Raw genomic sequence first — 17,381 nt, 5'->3', positions numbered from 1 at the left:
GGATAGACATGTCGGGACATACTATCCCTATGTTGTAGCTGAAAAAACTAAGGCAGAACTGGAAACAGAATTCAAGATTTCTGTTTCTTAGTCTAGCATGTTCTAGTCCACTCTGATGTCCCTTACACTTTAACAAAGTAATCTAAAAATTCAATTCTCAAACAAATGTGCGTAACCAGGTAGTGTAGGGAAAACGTTCCATAAACTAGACCAAAGCCATGTCTTCCCCGTACGTGTGTTTGGCCCAGGTTACCCTTACGGAGTTTATTCTGGGAAATAAAAATATTGGAATAAACAGAACTACTTGAAGAGAATAAGACAGCCAAATACGATTACGACATTTCTGAGCTTGTTTTCAACAGATTTCAAGCATTATGTTCTACATACTGATGAAACTTAGTGTTGAAATCAAAGAAGGATATTCCTACTTGACTTAGTCTCTGCACAGACTTGCATTCCTGGCGAGTAAACTAATATCCCTGGTGACTCTGGATAGTCCCCATTTGGCTCTCCAGATGCACTTGCCACCTTTCACTGCCCTGTTCTGTGCCTGGAGTCTGATTCCTATGGATCCTGCATCAGGGCTCCTTTTGCCCTCGTGGCCTCAACCAAGGCTGAGTTCTACCAACGAGTGGCATTGGCAGGAAACAGAAGGTGTGAGGAGGGTAATGCTTCCCTCTCACCCAGGTCATGGTTTGCCAGTGGCTGAGCTCCTCTCACCCAGAAGCACAGCTCTAGCTCTCTCAGGTTTCTGGTGGTTGCATCCCTCTCTTCAGATCTAGGGGTGGCAGTTAATCTCTACATAATAAGAGTAGCTATACTATTTATCCTTAAATACCTTATTATTTCCTCTGGGAGGTAGGATGAGGAGCAAGTACAGCAAGGATCAGAGGGAAAGAGATTGCTCTCACTTGGACGTGCCCCATGGACATCTAATAACTACATCTTGGAAAGAGTAGGATGGAAATGCAAACATCTCAGAAGTTTGAAGTTTTATGAGACCTTTTCAGAATATGTGAAACATAAGATACATAATCAATAAACTTGAAAGAGCAATGTTCTTGAAAAAACAAATGATTATAAAGTTGGCCAATGTAATAATAGGGCTTCATTAACCCTATTACAAATACTTATAAGATTGGTCAGTATAATCTCCCATATCTGAAAAGATTTACAAAGAAAAAATTCTTCGCGTCTGCAAGGCCTAATGCTGGACGGGGTGTTTTACCTTCAATAAGTTGTATTATATGAACAGAACAGTCGTAGGAAACCAGAAAAGGCAGTTAGCCAGGACAGTAACGCTCCATCCTACGCTTCTGCCTAGAAGGAGTTGGCAGTGGGCTGCTCCCTGTTGTTACTATTCGGTCAGTGGCAGTCTGCTTTCTCTACAACATGGTCTCCACATAGAAAGAAGTAAAAGAAAAACAAAAAATAAAAGCAAAGGAGGGGGCAGGGAGATAGGAGCCCAGCAATGAACATGAAGATTTGATCGATGCAGGAAAGCAATTCAGATAATTCACCAGTTATCTGGGCTTCATAAGCCCTATTTAAAAGAAAAGAAAAAATCTACAAAAAAAGGTCCAAAAGTTAAGAGATGTGTTCAGGGGATGAATTTCCTGATTTAGCTGTCTATATTGCCTGACTAGGGGGAACTTTCTACTTGGAGGTGGTTGAACTGACCACATACGAAAGTAGTAGCGGTAATTACTCAATTGAATAGAAAACCTTGCAGTAAGCCCTATACTATCCACTGCAGCAAAAGAGAAATGAAAAGTCATGATTTTGATCTTGAGTTCACAGTCAAGAGGTCATTTTAATACTTACAATACGATGAAAATAGAAAGGAGTACATTAAAGCATTACAGAAGTTCAAAGGAGGGAGAGATCGTGTCCAGTTTGGGTGGGATAGGGCAGGGGTTCCCAAGAGTTTCATGAAGATGGGCTTTGAGGGTTGAGAGAATTTAAAGTGGCAGAGAAAGGAAAGCAAAGGGGCAGACATAAGTGTGCATGCAATAGTTAAGGGTTAGTAGAGGTCACAAGGGGTGTGGCTGGGCATGAAATTTCTGTAATCCAAAGACCTGTATGGATCTCAGCTCCTCCACTTACCAGCTGAGTGACTTTGTCCAAGCCTCAGTTTCTCCTTCTGTAAAATGGGGGTGTTAATTAGCTACCTCCAGGGGCTGTTGAGAGGATAAAAAAAGAAGCAATGCTTGCTAATGAGCTAATGCCTGGCTCACAGTTTACTCCTTCATAACTGGAGTTAATGTTAATCAATAGTGGAACTTGTTTCCCTTCTGACTATCATTATGTTTAAGTTTTTAAAAAATTGACACCCTAAAGAGGTATCCTCATTTCCTCATTCAGGTGAAAAAGATCTCTTGTACTAAATTTGCACAGCCTAATGCTGTATTTTATGGTAGGAAACAAAATTTATCATTAAAGTGTGAAATCACTCTTCTGTCATTGAAACCAACCAATTAACAAGAAACCCTTGGAATTATGGAAAATACACTTTCTTATGCCAGGAAACCTTCTTTACTATTTTAATCCTGAAAATAAATAAACTTAGCCTGAACGACTATAAATGTCCAGGAACCAAAATTTCTCCTTAAATATTAGAAATCCAACTCAATGTTTTATGATTATAGTGCTTCTTTTATGATTCAAATTCCACTTTCCAAAAGAATGTGGTCATATTGCAAAGCACCACCCTTAAAATAAGTGACTAAGGTAGCAAGCAGTGGACCTCAAGGATCTTGTTGACTTTCCTGTAAAACAACTCAAAGCTATTTCAGAGGAGAGCTTCATATGACCGTTCGACACTATATTAAACACGAAACACTGACTTCCAAATTAAGCCATCCTTGTAAATAAACAGGTGATCCAAACCTCAGGAACCAAAATAAATTGGTCAGATTAGTAAACGTTAGTTTATAGTTTGGGGAAAAATTAAGTTAACTTTAAATTACCTTCCTACGATTCTGTAGGAACTGTACTTTGCTGCAATCTATCCTCAGGTACAAAGCAGCGAATGCAATTTGCCACTGTTTATCATGATCATATGTCTGTCAGGAAGAAAGGCTGAAATAGCAAATGTTTCCTGCTTCAAGCACAAAATCAATTCTGGTTCTGGGCTAGGGAACATGTTTGTGGTGGGCTTGGGCGAATTTTTAAAACACGATGTGCAAAGCTGAAATAAGATTTCATGAAACTCCTCTATAATACTAGTATTGGAGTGGAATCAACAGCTGCCTTTTAAGCAAATCTCGGCAATTTAACTACAGGACTGTAAACCCATGTCTGTCAGCTCTGGCTCATCAGGGAATGAAGCATTTTCGTCACTGATTTTCTAGATACATGAAATTAATCCCTCCTGATGCCAAACACTTTTAAGTGTAGTTATTTCAATGGAAATTTTTCTAAAATAAAATGCAGTGGAAAGGAGTTATTAAATATTATTATTCAATATATAGCAGTGTAGTACATGCATTGTTAAATACAACTTTGTGAATAATTTTTTGTTTTGTTTTCCATCTCCTCTCCTCAAGGAAATCAGCTCTCCCTTCTAATATCACGAGAAGGCAGAGCAAGATTTGAATAAGCAAAGATGGAATAAGAGTAGTCCTGGGAGAAAGGATGAAAAACGCAGAAATACAAAAGCACTATCCAGGCACTAAAAATTGCACGTAATTTAATTAGGATGGAGCTGAGGTCACACGAAAGCCGTAGACACCAGGCTGAAATAAAATGAACTTATCCAGCGAAGCCTCAGCATGACTCAGAATCAGGCATGTGACCACTACGGTTGCATATGGGCCCTCTGCTTGAGATTTAATGCTGTGCTGTGTGAAATTCTTAATAATTTTATCTTTGAATTGTGCTTTGAAGTTCCGTGAGACCATGGTGTATGAGCCTGGAGCTTGGGGCCTCGGCTCCCACTCAGTCTCCCCTCCCAGCCCAGGACTGGTTCCTGGCCACTGATTCTTGGTCCTGGGTGTCCTGGGCCCTGCCCACATTACCCCCTGGATAACCCTGCTCTGAGACCAGGAGCCACAACCAGGTCACACTGGTTTGGGGAAAGAGGCCCACATCCCATGTCTGCCAGTGCCCTCTGCTCCTGGTTGAGGTGTGTATGTGGTGTGGGGGGGGGGGGTCAGGTGTGTGCCCCAGGCCATGAAAGGGAGGAGCGAGGCTGTAGTCCTCCTACCCGGAGCTGCCAGCACTATGGCAAATTCAGCAGGCAACTCAGCAGGAGCCTCTCACTGACCCCTAATCCAGGTACTGAGAATTTCTCAGCATGAAGGTTGAAATCACTTGGGGGTCGCACATCTGTTGTGGGTTGGGACAGCAGACCCTTAGAAGGGAAGATTGACTTCTCCACCTCCAGCCAGGTTCCTGCTTTGTCATTTTGCACTGAGCTCCACAAATTATGGAGCTGGCTCTACTTAAAACCTTTAGTTACCCAGTTTCTCTTCCTGGTTTTGATGGCAGCATTACCCATCTCCATATCACCCCGGTTTAGAATCTCTGAGTCATCACGGACTTCTCTCCTAGCACAATCCACACGTGCAGGGCAACTCCCATATGTCCCACTGTTCCTGCTTTAGTTCAGTTGTTCATAGTGGTTCCACTAGACTATCCTTATAGACTCCCTCCTAATTATTTTCACAGCTTTGAACCTCTCTTGTTCAATCTATTCAGCCACTGCCACCAGGTTATCCAAAACATCACTCTGATCATACTAAAATGTTTTTAAGGGCTCCCTGTGGCCTACTGTTAATGAAACTCAAATTCTTTAGTCACGTATTCAAGGTGCCTTCTTCTTTTGCCCTCACCTTACTTCTGAGTATTCGTTGTATATAGCATATGCAATACTTTGGCCAAATTAAACCACTCACTGTGTCCTATATATATTTTGGGCTTACTCATCATTGTCTCTGCTGAAGCCATTTTGCCGTACCTGGATCACTTACCCTCATGCCACAACCATCTTCAACAGTAAAATCTAACCCTTTTCCCAGCTTGCATGGCACCTCCTCCATGAAGTCTTCCATCATGAGCCCACTCATTATGTGACACCATTTTCTTCTAAGACTGATGCCATTTAGTTTGCATCTTTCAGTACAGCTTGGCATTGATTGTGACTAGTACATACCTCTTGACTGTAAGCATTTAGAAGGCAAGAAGCATGTCCTCTCACATGTCTCTCAGGCCCCGACCTGAGCCTTACGTATAATGGGCACTCAGTGCATGTTTGTTGGAACTAATGAATAAATGAATCTGTTGTGTAAATAGATCAGGTTTTCTGAAAGCCTGGCACACCTGTAACCCTTCTGCGTCATCCCTGTCCCTCCCCTCAGTTCACCTAACAAAACATCCTGGCTGCTTTTCAAACCCAAAGCCCATCAAACACCTGTATCATTATTATCAACACTAACAAAAATATCATCTCACACTTTTTATTAATGTTTAAAGTGCTATGTTCTATATGCTTAGAATAATCTCAAAGAGAACACCTGTTACTTGAGGGCTCTTCTTTTCAATCTCTTGAGGGCAATTTTTTCATTACTATATTAAAGTGAGCTGTTTAATAAGTTATAACTGTCAGGGAAAAAAGGTAAATTGCAGCCACTGGGATCCATACTGAGTGCCTGAAATTCAAATTTTTTCCACTTGTAGTTCTTTATTTGTCTCCAAATTTCAAGTTTGTGTTTTAGGACTAATTGAAGAAAGTAGTGAAAAATAATGAAATAAACTGAGGAGTATTTTTGCTGTCAAAACTTTCCTTCAACGTTAATACTTCATTAAATAGTCTATCCTTGACTCCAGAATGCCATGTTTATTATCATAATCCCACAAGTGTCTTTAATGCCTTTCTCTCACCCATACTACGAACCTCCAAGAGGATCATCGATCTAATTATCAAGTGATTACATTTTGAAACTCCATGTGGTAATTTTATCTCTTGAAGAAAAAAAAAGTATACTAGTTGAAACTGAACAAGAAACACCTTAAAAATATAGTAGTTAATCAAGAATCAGGGAGGATGGTTATATTTTTTACATAGAAACTTCAAGATGTTTACAATATATGATCAGAATTATAATAACATCATGATAAAAGAACATGCATTTGGAAAGTTGTCAGTTTTCATTAAGAGACATCTATAACGGTAGAAAATGGATGGGGAAAATATTACAGCTTGGGAATGATGCAACATTCATACAACTCTATAAAAAGTTTATATCGCATGAGTTACTATATTGCATGAGTTATTGAAAGGAACTTTTGATACGATAAGCTGTGGTCAAGTATTATCAATCACATTTAGAGAAATCTTAACCAGAGAGTAGAAGGGTAGATAATTTGTCTATTCCGTGAATGTAAAGCTGGTTTAAAAATATTTAATTTAAGGGTAGAGCATGGCTTAGAGAAAGATTAGGCTGGTCAAAATGTGCTAAGTTCACATCTCAGCCCCAGATAAGGAGAAAAACAATTGAAAATGAGATAAACAGAAAGAAAAAGAATACTAGCAAACTAGATATCATCATGGTCATCATAAACTGCTACCATTTCCTGAGTAATTATAGTGTGTCAGGTACTGTTTTAGAGAATTTAATGCACTCTCCAATTTTATTTTCAAAATAATATTTTTTTTCACACAGGTGTTATTATTCTCATTTTGCAAATGAGGAAATTGAGATCAAGCAATTCTCCCAAGGTCACACTAGTGGTAACTGTGATGTACCATAATAAAGAAAAAAATTCGTTTTATAGAAGAGTAGTATAAATAAAATGAAGAAAACCACACCAGGTTAAAAAGATGCAGTCAAAGCCAATGAAGAAAGAAACTTTCTAAGCAGATTGAAATGAAGACGTTAAACTGTCAACCACATGACACCCTTCTTCTCTCTGACTTTGCCCGTCCTCCCAACAACTGCATCTTTACAGCCATCGTTATTACCCTACGAGGACAAACAAACAAACTCTCCTTTCCCAATGTCAGCTTTCAAACATTAAAAGGCAACTTTGCTTGATATTCTGTTTCAGAGTAAGCATAGGGCCCAGAAGAAACATCAGCCACTGAAAATCTGATTTTTTTCATGCCTATGATAATACCTCTAGCTACAGCTCTAGTCAGCAGGAAAACAAGTTAACTGCTGAGGAAGCTGGGAATTACGCTCTTGAAGAATGAACAGTATTAAATAAAAGTTAGGAGCTGAAGGAGAGGAGTAAGAAATAAAAGCTACATAAATGGGAGAAAATCAGTTGGTGAAGAAAAAGAAAAGGCAAGAAAGAGAAAATACTGCAAGTCCAGGCTATCACAAGTATCATCCAACGAGGAAGGGATTTTATTTGGTCCAAACACACAAGAAGGACTTGGAAACACGGGGAAAGAAAAGAGTTTGCTCAATGTTTTACAGAATCTTCAATATATCAATTATTAAATGCTTTTATTTCTTCCCATTGCTTTCTGGGACTGTAGAGAAATAGTCAGTTGTTAAAGATCACTCATTGGTCATGGAATCTAAACCTGTCAGCCTTCAAGATATAATGAATAAGGCACCTAATCAATAACAAAAGGTTAACCAAAATGGTATTTTGACAAGCATCCCTTAACATGAAAGTGTTATATTGACAGACACCTCACAAAAACCTGAAACTTGGTTTTAGTACAAGCTAGTCAAGTAAAATTGTCAACTTTCAGATGAAATAGAGAAAATTTTACCTTTATTCTTTCTCACCACTTTTGCTATTCTGATCAATAGCAACCAAACCCTAGGAAAACATGTAGCTCTATTAGATAAATGGAAGAAGTGCTCATCTAATACTTTCATAACCAAGGATAAGAACTTTCAATTCTTATGAACCCTATAGAAGTCTCATAGAAAGTGGCATCCAGTTTCACCACGTTCGAGTATCTGGACTAGATACTGAAGAAATTAGGACTGGCTTTTCAATTCAGGATCTAATACCAAGTTCAAATCACTGTGAAAATGAAAGGCTTAGAAATGCCAGATGACAGCATGTTGGGTTTCCTTTCCCACTTAAAACTGGAATGTTTATCCTGCTCATTGCCTTCGGAGTTGCTAAAAAATTATCAATTTTTTATTTGTTTCACAAATGAAAAACTCCTGCTCACTCCTGTCAAAAGCTGACTGCAGATAATACTGTATTCCAGCCGAAAGGTAAATAACCCCTCTATTTGTCCAACCTCTATACACTGAACAACAAAAAACCAGATAAAATAGATGCTAAAAAGGGTCAAATAGATAAAAATGGGTCAGAGGCCCATTCTTCTCCTGACTTGCCTCTCTTCCTCTTCTTCCCCACCTTGGAACTCATGCAACTGTAAGCTAGAGAAGGGGACAGGGAAATAGGCATTTTGTTCCCTTTCCAATCTTGAGTGAAAATGATGTGCCTTACTGTCCCAAAAATGACATCAGAGACACCAACATGCCCATTTTCTCCAGGCTAACACTGGTATCTGGAGTAGGAATCTTTTTCTAGCACTTCACAAATGCATTCTAAAACCATACACTGATATTCTTAAAGACAAAGTATCTTGACAGAGAAACACGTGGTATTATTTGGATGCAAAATGCAGCCTGTGTGCTGTATGAATTTTCCACAAGCCACCGTGTGTTAGGCAAAGACCATGACATCAAAGATGGTGTAGTAACATTCTAACTAGTCTAAACTCAGAAGGAATTTCAATAGCAAGATTTCTATTGTAAAGAGTCTAAGTTAATGTGTTCCTGGATGCCAAAGGGTAACTGATGGCTTGGCTCCCAGGCCAATGGGGCTCTGGCAGGGGGACAATGCAAAGTCCTACCTGGTAGGCATCAGGAATGTTGACTGTTTCTCCATGCTCCCCGACATAGCCAATGATACCTTTGCCCCAGGGGACCTGCACCTCATTTGAGTTCTCTGTGCTGCTGCAGGGCAGCAGTGGGGTTCCTGCATGCACATCAAAGAATTTGGAGACCAAACTCTTCTTGCCAGCAGCCCCCCCTTCCACCAGGAAGAGAGAGCAGCGGTCGGCATCCACCATGAGGCAGACAAAGATGAGGATCTTGTAGCTCAGGCTGGTAAGGTCAAGATCGTTGGAGATATCCTTGACCAGTTCCAGAAAGAACTGACGTTCGTTATGCTTTTTGAGGTGGCACTTGTAGTCCATAGCTGTAGGGGGATACTGAGGCAGATTCACCCTGGATTCCAGCAGGGCACTGAGAATATGGGCTGTGGTGGGGGGCAGGGAGCTGGCTTTCCGGAGCAGTGCCCTTCGCCGCATACTGCTCAGGGGCTCCTGGCCCCGGGAGGTCACTTGTTCATCATAGGTCCTGTTCACGTGGATGGCTTTGGAGCGGGCAAAACTCTTCCTTAGCTCCTTCTGAGACGCTTTTCTCTGCAGGCTCCCATCACCCCGGGTGCCACTGGCCCAGCTGGGGCTCAAGGGAACCCCACCACAGTCCCCCGCACCTGGAGTGGGCTGGCTGTTGGCAGAGCCATCTGGTCCAGTGCCACCGCCAACGCTTCTGCTGCCTCTGCCACCGCCGTGAGCCACGTTGCTGGTGCCAGCCAGCGCCAGCCTTGCGTCTAAAGCCCCCTGACTCTGACTGTGCCTCTGCAGCCACTTCTCCACCATCTCCTGCTTCCCCTTGCGCATCAAGTAATCTTCAAGCAACTCTGGATGCCCGTCCAGGAAAGTTTCCACCTCCCCAAAGTCCAGGCGGGAAGCTGTCATGGTCCCAGAAAAGCTTTCCTTTCCTCTCTACACTTGAACCAAATGGTCACCTGTCCCAGCCCTCTAGCTGGTCTTGCACATGTCCACCCCAACAGTATTCCCAGCTGTGTAGAGATTCTGCGGAGCAGTGGATTCCTAAGGGGCTGGGAGGTGCCCCTTCCTTCCGGCTCAGAGAGTGGTTGGCACGAACCCCACCCCCTTGTCCTGCTACTCCTGCTCTGCACAGGTGCCGTGGCCACAGCGCTTGTTCTGGAAACCCGGAGCTATCGCTGCTCTTGTTCTAGCTGCCGCCGATGCCGGCGCCGCCGCCGCCTCCGTAACCGGATGAGTGGACCACTGTGAAAGGGAGGTAGGGCAGGACACGCCCCTGAGTGAGGCACCGAGCCGGGAGGGAGGAAAGAGGGGGGAGGAGGGAGATGTGAGCGCCAGACCAGCCAAAGTCCACGGCCCAGGATGCCAGGCGGTTCCTGAAAGAGTCTCTAGACGCCTGAATCAGGGACGGGGGAACACCGCGCATTTCTGATTGTAACACGAACTGAGGGGGAGCCGCTCCTTGTTCCTTCCCCCTAATTCCATCCTTACCTCCCCAGCCCTTCCTATTCCCGGACACTTAATTCTCCAGCGTTTTAAGGAGGCCCCGCGGGAGCCTGCCGGGATCCCCATGTACAAGGAATTGTGGAGGTTTTGCGGGAAACAGACCCAGAAGCTGACTCCGAAGAAATGAGGATGCTCACAGACAGGCGGGGTTATTTTTCTGGGATGTGACTGTGGAATGTTGGTTCCTAGGATTCCTGGGACTGCCAGCTAATGTTGCCCAGCTCCTTGTGGGTGTTCAGTAAATATTAATGGAATGGGGTTTACCCAAAATTAAATGAAGTTCCCCATCTGAGCAATTCATGACTTTAACCAAAGTCAGAGACCTGGGGTTGGGGAGGTGGGTAGGGTGGAACAAGTAAAACACACTTCCTTGGTGGCTTAGGGACCCTCCCCAGCTGGGGCATATAGCAAAGTGGACTTGAGGTTCTCAGGGGCTTCCTTCCACGCCAGTCCTGCATACTGGGTGATTCTCTTCTTTTCATGAATGGCTTGCCATCTCCTTCTTTCTCCACTCAGTCTGTTTAGGACACCAGTGCTTCCTTTACTCTCAGTGTCCTGGGGCGTGTGGGTCAGATTTCTCCTCTGTGGGAAGCTTTTCTTTCTCCTGCCCTTGGGATGCTCTAGATCCCACTAGTCTCAGCTAGTTAGTCTGAGAATAACATCAGGTTTCCCTTGTGCCTTTTCCAAACCTGGTGGTTAAATGTTAAGTGATTTGCCAGTTCAGAAGAGCAGGCTGATAACACCCTCTTGAAGCCCAGTGGTCTCCTCTTATGTGAAAAACAAAAGCAGTTGGAGAGCCATCCAGTTCCCTGGCTCAGCAGAGCAAGCTAGAAGTGCTCTTACACGATGCCTGGGAAGAGGGTAACAGAAAAGAGCTGCAGAGCAAGGCAGTGATTTGACAGGCTTCCAATGTGGTGGGAACATAGAAGCCAGTGCCAGACCAGCCACTTTATGTAGTAAGTAAAGCTTACTCCCAGGTGTCCTCAGACAAGGGATTTCGAACACTAGCTATGTGTTGATCACTTTAAATTAACATATTAACAACCCTCACAACAGATTTATGAGGTAGGGACCCTTATTTTCCCATTTGAAAGATGTAAACACTGAGAAGGTGCACAGTTGGTCTGTTACCCAAGGTGCACAGTTGGTCTGTGCCAGAGCTAGGATATGGATACACTTAGTTTGGTCTCAGAGTGAGGCACACACTTAGCCACATCACTGGATTGTCTCCCACCTGTGTCAGCTGAGTGCTATGAGCGCCCGGATTTTGGCCAGTAACGCAGATGCAGCGACTGGGGCAGGATGTTCTCTAAGCATTCCTTTGACAGCACCAGGAGGAACAGAGAGGGGAAGAGAGGCACTTGTTCAAAATGGTCAAGGGCATGGCCTTGGCACTGGGAATGCGGCTGTAAAAAAAGACCCTGCCTTCACAGAGCCTCATGGTGGGCAGACAGCCAATATACAAATAAGAAAGTAAACATATAAAGTAAGGAATCGTCAGTGATAACTGCTCTGAGGAAAAACAAAACTTGGCAAGGGATTAAATAAAGGGAGGAGGCCCTTCCTGAGAAGGGGACAGCTGAGCAGAGATCCGGTGGAAATGAGCCAGGTTGATATCTGGAGGAAAGACGGAAAGAGTGGACCAGGTAGAGGAAGCAAGTGCTACAGTTGTGAGATAAAATGTGTTTGGATTATTTAAGAGCCAGCACGGAGACCAGCTAGAAGACAGTGAACAAAGCATAGAATATTGGTAATTTGGTACCAACTGTATTGCTTTTGTTATTATCATTATTATTATCCTAAAATAATAGTGTGTGGAAACCTCACTGCATATCTCTGGTAATTCGAGTGATCCAACAGTAGAGGTGGTCAGGGTGATGTGCTGGAACTGCCTCACAAGAGCCTGTTTTAGCATCTCTTTCCAACGCCGTGTCCAGCGACATGGCTGCAGTCAGCCATGATGTATTGACACCATGGAAATCCACAAATGCTATGAATCAGGATTTTGTGTTCTCGATTGCTAGTTATGTTAAATATTTACCAGCATTCAGTGGAAACAATTCAATTGTCCACCAAATGATGAATACATAAATAAAATGTGGTATATGCATATAATAGAATATTATTTAGCCATAACAAAAAAGAATGAAGTACTAATGCATGCTACAACTTGGATGAAACTTGAAAGCAGTAAACAAAATGAAAGAAGCCAGACACAAAGAACCACATTTTATATGAGTTCATTCATATAAAATATCCAGAATAGGCAAATTGGTAGAGCCAGAAAGTAGATTTGTGGTTGTCGGGAGATGGAGGAAAGGGGAGATGGAGAGGAAGAGGGGTAACCACAGATGAGTATGGGGTTTCTTTGGAGGATAATGACAATGTCCTAAACTTGGCTGTGGTGATGACTGCACAATTCTGTGAATATATCAAAACCATTGAATTCTACACTTTAAATGGGTGAATTTTGTGATATGTGTTATATCTCAATAACGCTATTATAAAACAACAACAAAAACCACTTACCAGCACACAACTGGTCAGAATAGAGCAGCACTGTTGTACGTAGAGGCAAGAAAAGCACCGAGCATCTTCAAGGAAGGGAGAGAAGTAGATCAGCCCTGGGCTGCCCGGAAACAGAAGGTTTAATATGTAGACATTTCCTTACTTCCATCCTTCATGTATTCATTATACAAGCAGCTGTTTAGCATATATTGTGCTTCAGGCTCTGGGGACAAAAGAAGACTGAGAAAAGCACCTGCCTTTGAATGGAGATCTCACAGTCTAAGGCACCAAGAGGAGTGGGAGTAGAGAAGAATACTGGGAAGGGTAGGACAATGAATTAAGCATTTCTGGCTTGGTTTTAAACTGGCTATAGCTTTGTTCCCTCCTTGGTTCATGAGTTTACTGAAGAAGTCGATGGTTGAGGAAGAAAATAAGGTGACAGAGAGCACTCATATAATAGTCCAGGGGGCTGTGACAGAGGGCTGCATAACAAGATGCGTGGTGATATGGCCCCAATTACCGTGTCCTCTTCATTCTCAGTATGTAAAATGGTATATGTATCAGTCAGGGTCCTAACAGGAAACAGTGCACACTCAAAGTTAATTCCAAGAGGGTTAACTTACAAAGGGATTAATTACAAAAGCGGAGTGTAGATAAACCACAGGGATAGTGAAGGAACTTGGGACTCGCAGCAGCAGAGAAGTCACCACCCCTAGATCTGATGGGAGGAGGGAGGAAAAGGTCACCAGGACCCTGGAGAGGCTTGTGTAGTGACAACTGCCTTGAGAGGACCAGTGACAGCCTGTCAAAGGACATCGACAACTCAAGTTGACCTCCAAGGAGAGGAATCGGGAATAAATACCTTGATCCCAGTCTCCTCCCTCCCCCCTATCCTGACCAGACCCAACCGGAAGCTAGAGGATACTGGAGCTTGTTCATGGAATCCATGTAGGTCGTCCTCCCTATGCAGAGAGTGCGGTGGCAAAGATCTGTATTAGATCTGGAGGGCAAAAGAAAATACTTGGCCCAGTATGAAACTTTGAAGAGGTCCCCCTTAGGAAATAACGGATGCTATAAATCCAAAAAATTTTCTGTGTAATTCTGCCCTCTTCTGCTCACCTAATTCCATCAAAACTGTCTACACTACAGTCTGTAACAGAACCTCTAAGGGCAATAACTCTGCAAAGGTATGATATTGTGTAGATGAGTCAGCTCAAGGAAGAAGCTCTGCAGACTCCTTCCCCATCTATCCCTCCCCCTTTCCATCAAATTATAAATGTTGACCAAGTAGCCGCTCTCTCATTGGAGAAGAGAAAGGGGGCTTCTTTTTTGTAGTTTTCAAGAATAAAGGCTTCCTTTTTGATGGAAGTATTCATTACTTTATCACTGCCATTGTCAATTAGCATTTACTGAGCACTCAATGTGCAAAGCACTGGGTTACATGCACGATAACTTTTGTTATTTCAAAGAGGGCCCATTAAATTTTAGTACTGGATGGAAACTTAGAGATCATCTAATACTCCAATTTCATTTTGCACATGTGGAAATTGAGATCTAGAGCAGACACATAACTCCTACAAAGTCACCTGCCAAGCACAACGTCTTCTCTGCTCCTGGTTTCATCCCACCCTTACCAACATCTCATAACTTGATACCAACCCCGTGAAGCCTAATGAAGTTCTGTCTCCCAAGCTTCTCTCCTAACCATTCCATCTCCTAAAACAGACTTTCATTGTGGGACCAACAGGCATCATCAGAAAGGTGGATGCAATTTTCAAAATGCAACATCCACTTCAAGTAAAATTAAAATTGACATATTATTATTTTAGGAAATAGGAATGCACAAGATCAAACAAAAGATGGGTTATTCCAATTACAAAAAGATTAAAAGTCACTGAACTGTAAGTTCCACAGAGATGTTTATCTTTATAGGAATTTCATATCAGAAATGGTCATAGTCTGTGCCAAATACCAAACATGAGGTGCTGTAATAGTGCGTTTCTCCAAAGAAACAGAACCGCTAGGACTATAGAGAAAGAGAGGACAGATAGATGATGATGGATAGATGATAGATAGATAGATTGATTGATTGATTGATAGATAGATAGATAGATAGATAGATAGATAAGGAGGAATTGGCTCACGTGATTATGGAGGCTGAGAAGTCCCATGATCCACTGTCTACACATTGGAAATCCAGGAAAGCCAGTGGTAATTTTGTCTGAATCTGAAGGCCTGAGAACAAGAGGAGCAAATGAGGCAAATCCCAGTCCACAGGCAGGAGATGAGATGAGATGTCCCAGCTTAATCAATAAGGTAGGGAAAAGGGGGTCAATTCCTTCTTCTACGTTTTTTGTTCTCTTCAGGCCTTCAAGGGAATAGATGATGGCCAACCACATAGGGGAGGACAAGCTATTTTCCTGGGTCCACCAATTCAAATGCTAACCTCATCCAGAAACATCTTTACAGAAGAACGCAGAAACATTGTTTAACCTGGGCACCCCGTGACCCACTCAAGTTGATAGATAAAATTAATTATCACAGGTGCCTTACCTGGTTTTAAATTTTGTAAGCACCTTTTTCTCCCACTCTTTTATGGAGAATCTCAATGTGTCTCTGTTTAAATTGTCATTCCGTATCCTGGTAGTGAGTTTACCTTAATCCAGTGAAATTTTGTAACTCACAAGAAAATAATAAATATATAAAGTAACTGTGTGGATTAACATATGCCAGGCAGGGCAAATTAAATTAGCATTTCCAGCTTGGCATTTGGGAATGAAGTATGTTTCTTTCACTGCAGGAGAAGACATTGTGCATGCAAATTCTGAAGCATGTATTTATTGACATGCTACTTGGACAAATATAGTTGTGTTACAAAGTATAATTCACCAAATTCCTAGTATCATTAACCAAATTAACAGATTCCATTCAATAGCTCTTATGCTCTTGGCAATAATCATGTACAGTAAATTATAATGGTACGATTATTGTTTAAAATATTTTAAATGTCGACTTTTTTAATTACTCCATTTATTTACTCCATTTCAATTGTATTTTTTCTTTCCCTTCCCTCACTACTAACATTTTTGAGCTATTTTCCCCCAAATTATCTTTGAACAATATATAGTTCTCATACTTAACCTTCAGGGGCCTCAGTTTCCTTGGGTTTAGTGCTCCCTATTGGGCTGTCTGATGTGGTGTCCACTAGCCACATGTGCCTAATTACATTTCAATTAACTAAAATTAAATTTAATTATAAATTCAGTTCCTTAGGAAAACTAGCCACATTTCAAGTGCTCAATAGCCATAATGTGGCTAATGGTTACTATTAGGTTGGTGCAAAAGTGATTGCAGTTTTAAACCGCAATCACTTTTGCACCAATCTAATGTATTCGACTGTGTAGATATACAACATTCCTATCACCTTAGAAAGTTATATTTGATAATGCTGCTCTAAGATCATCTGAGCCCTAAGATTCTGTGTTTATTCACCAATATCATCAATGGCCTCCTAACTGCCAAATCTAACGGCCCATTTTAATCCGTAATAGTTCTATAGTAAGTGCTCTCTTCTTGAAACTTTTTCTCAACAGCACCATTTCCCGATTCTTTATTTTAATGGACCTGAATTAAATTCTCTCAAAACAGTAACTAACCATTGTTCCTCAGTTTATCTCACTAGTTTTTCCACCTCCTGAGGTCTTCTCTAATTGTTGCAATTCATTCATTTAAGGTCCAGTCCCAGAACTTCAATTGCCATCTCCTGTTTTTATACTCCCCAATCCATATATTATGTTCCAAGGTGATGCAGTTTTCTATCAGCAGATGCTGTCTTAGATGGGTTTCCATAACAAAGTATCATAGATTAGGTGTCCTAAACAACAGAAATCCCCCGACCCCACCTTTCGGGAGACTGGAAGGCTGAAGCCAGGATGCTCGTGGTTTGATTTTGGTAAGACCTCTCTTTCTGGCTTGCCGATGGTTGCTTTCTCTCACATGGCACACAGAGAGAACAAGCTCTCTAGTATCTTCTTATTAAAACACCAATTTCATCAGACCAGTCCCTGCCTTCATGAACTTATCTAACCCTAATTACCTCCTAAGGCCCCATCTCCAAGTACCATCACATTGAGAGTAAGAGCTTCAACGTATAAATTTTGTGGGGATGCAAATCTTTAGTCCATAACAGATAAATAACAAACCACCTCAAAACTTAGTTGCTTAAAACAAAAATTTTTTTTTAACTCATCACAATTCTGTAGGTTGACCAGTGGCTCTTTTGCTCCACTTGGTATTACTAGCAGGAGTCACTCGTGGCTGAATTCAGCTGACATCTGGGCTGCACTAGAAAGTCCAAGAAGGCCTCTTACACACACACCTAGGGCCTCAGTGCTGGGGCCATTCATTTCTCCTCCAGGAGTCCTCTTTTCACATAGTGTCACATCCTCCAGGTCTTCTTCACATGGCTTCTCTCTCTAGTAAGACAGCCTGTCCTTCCTTACATTGAGGCACCTGGGTTCCAAAAGAA

At 42.0% G+C, this 17,381-nt stretch overlaps 1 protein-coding gene across 1 annotated transcript in view; it reads right to left on the bottom strand.

The window, feature by feature from the left end:
* Positions 1–10,105, bottom strand: part of PDE11A (phosphodiesterase 11A) — a 319,917-nt gene extending 309,812 nt beyond the window's left edge. Inside the window, exon 1 of the mRNA XM_033111416.1 lies at positions 8,837–10,105. Within this exon, the coding sequence (XP_032967307.1) occupies positions 8,837–9,748 (912 nt within the window). The 5' untranslated portion in view covers positions 9,749–10,105. The remainder of the gene's footprint in view (positions 1–8,836) is intronic.
* Between the last annotated feature and the right edge of the window lie 7,276 nt (positions 10,106–17,381).

This window comes from Rhinolophus ferrumequinum, chromosome 8 (genome assembly GCF_004115265.2).
Source record: "Rhinolophus ferrumequinum isolate MPI-CBG mRhiFer1 chromosome 8, mRhiFer1_v1.p, whole genome shotgun sequence".
Classification (NCBI taxonomy): domain Eukaryota; kingdom Metazoa; phylum Chordata; class Mammalia; order Chiroptera; family Rhinolophidae; genus Rhinolophus; species Rhinolophus ferrumequinum.
Note: the sequence above shows the minus strand (reverse complement) of the source record. Positions and strands in the feature narration are given on the sequence as shown.